Here is a 6,283-nt window from a genome sequence, read left to right as displayed (position 1 = left end):
TCTGTGTGTCACTGAGACGAACAGACACCATTCTAGTAACTTTATGTAGATACAGTCTAGGAGACACTGTTCTGCTGTGGGCACAGTCACAAAGAGTGGTGTAAATCAGTTCCTTTATAAATACTGATACTTTGCAGCATTATGGAAAAGGACATTAAAAACCATTAATCCCCCCAGAGGACATCTAGGACTAGGGCTCTTCTTTTAATTATTCAGTTTCACGACTACTGCACTGGATATTACTTACTCTAAGAAAGAACGGGTGCTCTACAGAGGTTCCCCACAAAGAATCAGCATTACTTAGCATAATCTGTATCATTCATAGATATGGCAATCTCAGGACTCATTTTAAATGAATAAGGCCAATATTCTGCAAGAACGTGGAGCAGACTGAGTTCCAGGTCTGTAGTTCCACCTGCCAGTGGCGCCCCACTGGGTAACTGGATACAAGGGGTTGGTTCTTTTTTTTTCAATGCTTTGATTCTTAAATGTTAAAATCAGCATTTTCATGTGATCTCAAGTATTTCAATTACATATGAGCATTCTTTTTTTTCTTTTTCTTTCTTCTTCTTCTTCTTTTTTTTTTTTTTTTTGCAAAACTCAGGTAATAGTTACATACTGCTACAATAACATTCCTCTGCTGTACAAATTAAACGATTGAAAAGAAACGAGCATTCTAAGAATTATATACAAAAGAAACCTGTAAGCAGTGTTGAAATGAAACGTAAGGTGTTGCTGCTGCTCTACTGTTTAAAACACCTTCAAAAGCAAAATTAACAAACGCCCTTCAACATATTCAGGTTTACAAGTTTCAAGAAAAATCAAATGTCAAAAAGTCCTAGAAAGCTGTGAAAAGCATATATACACTTTCCTTATGACCTTATGAAGCTCCACACTTGAGAAATTGCTAAGTTTCAGTATCAATTTATTTGCACATCAACTTTATCCTCCCCAAAGCTCACACTGGATACAGTTCCCCTCTGACTCCAACAGATCCCTGTATGCGCCATCTTCCTTCAGCGAAGGTGGATGATCTGGCACTGGGATGCCAGGTGTGCCCATGCAATTCTGCACAGAGCTGCAAAGAGCAGTGCCGATGTATAGATGTCAGCTGATGTCACCAATGTCTTTTCCCTAGACCACTTTCATCGTACATTTGCCTTCATGGACCTAGCCACGTTCAGAACTCTTGTAGCAAATGGCGTCTGTGAGTTCTGAAATGACACAGAGATCAAGGGAAAGACCACGTGCGCTCTAATGTGCAAGCAGCAGCAGCTACGTTCTCCAACCTGGACTGAAAAACAAAAAGGCAAAAAGAAAAACCGTTCACTTAACAGCAGATTAGCAGTAATGTTCCTCATGAGCCGACACGAGTGCCTGATGCTGAGGAGCTAACAGCACGTGCTGAAGTTGGATGGGCTGGCGCAGGGTTGCTGGAGATCAGGCTTCCTGCTGAGCTGGTCTCTTCAAATCCCTGATCTGTTTGACTAAATAGGTCTTCTCGTCATTGAACTGCTCGTCCTCGGTCCTGTCGTTCTGGAACTTGCTGAGGAACTCGATGAGTTTGGTTTGGTTCTTGAGGAGGATGTCTAAGATGGGCTGCGTCTTGTTGGGGTTGGCCACAAATACCTGCATAAGAGAAAGCCACATCAGTGACCACCAGCAAGCTCCTGGGCAGGTAGCAACATTTGTGCAATTACATTTTCTTTAGAAGAACTATCTTTACATGATGGGGAGAAATAATGACGATCACATGATCTTGTGCAAAGACTGCCAAGCTCACATTGTCACCCTGAAACACAGTAGTAGGACTAAATACCAACTTGAAGTTCAGAATCAAGTAAGTTATTTCTGAGCATAGGAGGTCAGATTGAATTTTAAGAAAACTCTCAAGGAAAGCATTAAAAATCTCTCTGGCTTTGCACTGGCCTCCACTCATCAGTTGCACAAAGACTAATCTGAGGCCCTTGTCAGCTGGGGCAGTGAGGGAGGAGAGCCGCGGGAGCAACGCTTGCTCTCTGAAGAGCTCCTGTGCATGCTGAGGAGAAGGCGCTCCTGCCTGACCACACTCTCATTCTCAAGTCCAAATGGCGCCACCCAGTCCTATCCAGGTCCTGCTGCTGGTTAAATGTTCTGACTGAACTGGGTATCACTTCAGTTACCACGGGCAGGCAGTATTTTAGTAACTGTGACACTTTTGGAAGAAAGCACCATTTGCCTCTGCAGCCCACCTTGAACACGTGAAAGGCCTCAAATTGGATGTTCCGGCTCTTGTCTCGGAGAAGGTTCATCATTAACTTGAGGTTCTCAGGTTTACTGATGTATTTCGTCATAATGGTGAAGTTGTGTCTGTCTAACAGTAGCTCACCGAGAAGCTGAGAAGACATTTAGACCATTACATTAAATTATTACTAAGACTTAAGGCAAATAAAAATTAAAGAGCCCATTTTATAGTCATCACTTGAGGCTAGACGGGACTGGTTTCAAAATAGAGTAACAAAAATAAAAATGAACAATATAACAAACAACCACTACCCAGAAAAAGTGGTCAGAAGAAAGGGCACTAGGAATTTCTGCTCATTAGCCTTAGCTAAGTTGTTCCTTGTTTTAAACTACATTTGGCAGAGCTTTCTAGGATGAAGGGAGGTGTCTGCCTAAACACATGCTCAAGTTTTCATTTTCTCACATCTGCCTCACAAAGCTGTGTCTTCGGGGAGGTTTCTCAAGACAGCGCTGACTGTTAAGGAACCACAGCAGTTAGCTGAAACCATCTCTCTGTTTCAGTTTTTCCTCACTGTGCAAATGGTCACTGCTCAGTTGAGATTTTCCTCCAGGTTGTTCCTGTACTGAGCTTTAGCTGAGGCCCAGTATATCAGCTATGTACCCTACCGGGAGCAGGCATCATCTTTGTGGACAGGCAGCTGAGGGCATGTCCTGCCGCCAGCCTGCCTGGGTTCAGATCTGTAACTTGAGTGTGTAACTTGCCTTCTTTGTGCCTTAGGTTCACCATGTATACAGTGAAGTGGAAATGATCCTGACCTCTGGAGAATGTAGTAAGAAACTAAAGTGTGAACATATGTAAAGCACATGCTAGGCCAGAGGCTGGAGCTTCCTTTCCCTGAGCAGGGTCTAAGGGAGAGAACAGAAGCACAGAAAGACTGTGCCTGATGGCAGCTGCTTTTGTAGCAACCAATCTGGTTCCTAGCTGAACTCTCGATACCTGACATTTCATCACACAAAAGCAAACACCAGTTGGAATGGTGGTTTAGTCCCAGCACTCAGGAAGCAGAGGCAGATGGATCTAAGTTCTTAGCTAGTCTGGTCTACAGAGAGAGAGAGAGTTAGTTTTAGGACAGCCAGGACTACACAGAGAAACCCTGTCTTGAAAAACAGAAACAAAACAAAAACTAAAACTCAAAAACTGTTGTGGGCTAAAGACACAGGTCAGTGGTTAAGAAAGCCTTGTTCTTGCAGAAGACCAAAGTTAGGTCCATACTACCCACCTCCCAATCTGCTGTTCAGAAAATCAAATCTCTGCTGCCCAGGATTCATAAGGAACTTAGGAAACGTACATTTCAGAGCAGCAAGATGGCTCAGTGAGTACAGTTTCTTGCATATCAAGCCTGACCGCTTAATCTCTAGAACCTACATGGTGGACAGAGAGAATTGACTCCCCTAACCTCCACATGTGCCCCACTCCTCACACAAACAGAGGCTATGTAATGATTTTTAATAAATAAAAACTAACTTCAGGCTTATCACTCTGAATTACATAATTACTAATTTTCAAGCTAAAACACGGCCCGCTTGCATTCTATAGTCTCAGGCGAGTGTCATGGGGGTACAGCTTTCATGTGTTCATCTTTTATCACAGAAACTGAAAGCATTCTGAAGAAAGAATGGTTTAATTTCTAAAAGAAGGTAACTGGGAACACAAATTCTTGGACATAATGAAAATAAAGTTCTCCACAGGGATACAGAGTTGCTGCCAGCAGGAGGGAATGGAGTCATAACAAGATACTTTTGAGGAATTCTGAGCAAAATAGAATTTAAAAATACACTCAGTAAAACATTTAAGTAGGATCTTAAGTCCTTGCAACCCCACCTCTAGATGTCAGGACTACTTGCTGATAGAATCGGATGTGCTGCTACATACAGACATATAAACACAGGAGCCAGCAGTTGTTTTGTAAAACATCAGACAATATACATTTTAGGCTTCGTAGGCCAAATGGTATCTCTGACAACAACTCAATCTGCTGTTAGTTTCAAAAAGCCAAACATGATGCACAAATAAATGTCTGGGTTCCTATAAAACTATTTACAAAACCAAGCAGTCAGCTGAGTTTGGATTATAGGCTGTGGTTTGTCAGCTACACGTGTGTGGCTGCATGTGTGTGTATGTATGTCTGTACGCCAGAGATCAATACTTGTGTTTTCCTTAGTCACTTTTCCACCTGCCATATTGAGGTAGAATTCCTTACTTGATCCTAGAGTTTGCTGATTTAGCCTAGCAAGCCAGCTTGACCACCAAGCACAGGGATACTGCCATGGCTGCCCAGCATCCATGTGGGTGGCGGGGAACCTACTCTGACTTTCATGCTTGCACAGCAAGTACTGGCTCAGCTGAGCTTTATCTCCAACTCCTTAGATTGCCATGTCTGTTCTAGAGTGCCAATCTTACATTTAGCATGTTTAAAGTCCAAATGGAAGTGTCCATATCCTGTGTTGGTACAAAGCAGGCAAAGCTATGGCAGTTCAATTCCACTGTTCAAATGCTGGCTCCCACCCCTTACTGCCAAGTCTATACCACATGTGTCGTACACCTGGAATGCTTTATCTAGTTAGCACAAGTCCATTTAAAAGTATGTTTGTGCAAGGCATGGTGGTTGATGCTTGTCAGCCCATTGGGAGAGTTAGGCAGGGTGACTTTAGCAACATAGCAGGACCCTGTCTCAAAACCAAAACTAACAAATATTTCAATCCTCATAAAAATATTTCAGAATCTAAAATACTATACTGTTAGAGGATTAAGTCCTCTTCCATCTCCTGTTATAGTCCCCTTTGGTATCTCTACTTTACATAGTGGGTATACAGACCACTATTATATTCCAAACCCTGCAAAAATCCCGACTATGTCCAAATCACAAATGTATTTTTCCTACAGGTTTACAACCAACTTCAGCATGTTCCTGATTCTCCAAACTCAAGTTCCAAATACATAATGAAGAGAAATGAATGACACAAGAAAGAGAATCTGCCATACCTTCAGTGACTGTCTCTTTGTCACATAATTTTCTGAATGGAGTAGCTTCTCATATTCACTGAAAAACTAAAGACCAGAAGAACATACATCAGGTTATGGAAAAGAAGGCTAGATAAATAACAGTGAAATTCAGGGCAAAAGCTCAACATTAACAAAGACCCGAGCTCTCTCGCCTCTTGCTGACAATGATGCCCAACCTCCCTTTCCCTTGTGCCACCAGCTACTTCTAGGCAGGGAGGTCCTGCCAGATCCAGACACTGCTCTGACAAAGTCCCCCTCTACGCCTGAACTCCACGTGCACAAAGCATTAGTCCAGCAGTTCTCACCCTTCCCAATGCTGCAGCCCTTTCAGACAGTTCTTCATGTTGTGGTCACCCCCAACCATAAAATTACTTCACTGCTACTTCCTAACTGTAATTTTGCTACTGTTATGGATTGTAATGTAAATATCTGATATGTGACGGCTAAAAGGGGTTGAGAACCACTGCATTAACAACTTCTCACAGTTTCCACACTCCTTCCTTTCTTTCTTTGGTTTTTCCAGACAGGGTCTCTCTGTGTAGCCTTGACTGTTCTGGACTCGCTTTGTAGACCAGGCTGGCCTTGAACTCACAGCAATCCGCTTGCCTCTGCCTCCGGAGTGCTGGGATTAAAGGCGTGTGCTACCATCGCCCGGCCATACTCATTTCTTGATGTTAAAAATTCAATTAATCTAAACCAACATTAAAAAAAAAAAAACAAAAAAAAACAAAAAAAGGAAAAAGAACCTGTTCTTTCAAGATATCAAGCAAGGAGAGAAATAAAGTTGAGGGGAAACCTAGCAGTTGTTAAGTAGGTAGAGGTCTTGAAAGGTGAGAACTGGGTTCAAAGGTGAAGGAAGGGAGTCACATTATTTGGAAATGTGGAGGGGCAAGATATTCCTGGAAGATATATAAGGAAGTCATAGTTTGAGAGACCTGGGGAGTGTAAAGCTGCAAATATGAGCTGGTAAGAACCTACCAGGTCTTCAAAGTGGTG

At 42.5% G+C, this 6,283-nt stretch overlaps 1 protein-coding gene across 1 annotated transcript in view; it reads right to left on the bottom strand.

The window, feature by feature from the left end:
• Positions 1-567: 567 nt before the first annotated feature.
• The window catches only part of Cab39 (calcium binding protein 39), a 70,168-nt gene continuing 64,452 nt past the window's right edge, over positions 568-6,283 (bottom strand). The window contains exons 7-9 of the mRNA XM_051154231.1: positions 5,267-5,332; positions 2,232-2,375; positions 568-1,629 (exon numbers count right to left, since the gene is read on the bottom strand). Coding sequence (XP_051010188.1) covers positions 1,441-1,629; positions 2,232-2,375; positions 5,267-5,332 — 399 coding nt within the window. The 3' untranslated portion in view covers positions 568-1,440. The remainder of the gene's footprint in view (positions 1,630-2,231; positions 2,376-5,266; positions 5,333-6,283) is intronic.

The sequence above is a fragment of the Acomys russatus genome, chromosome 12 (assembly GCF_903995435.1).
Source record: "Acomys russatus chromosome 12, mAcoRus1.1, whole genome shotgun sequence".
NCBI classification, from domain to species: domain Eukaryota; kingdom Metazoa; phylum Chordata; class Mammalia; order Rodentia; family Muridae; genus Acomys; species Acomys russatus.
The sequence above is the reverse complement of the archived record's forward strand: the minus strand, read 5'-3'. Positions and strand labels throughout refer to the sequence as shown.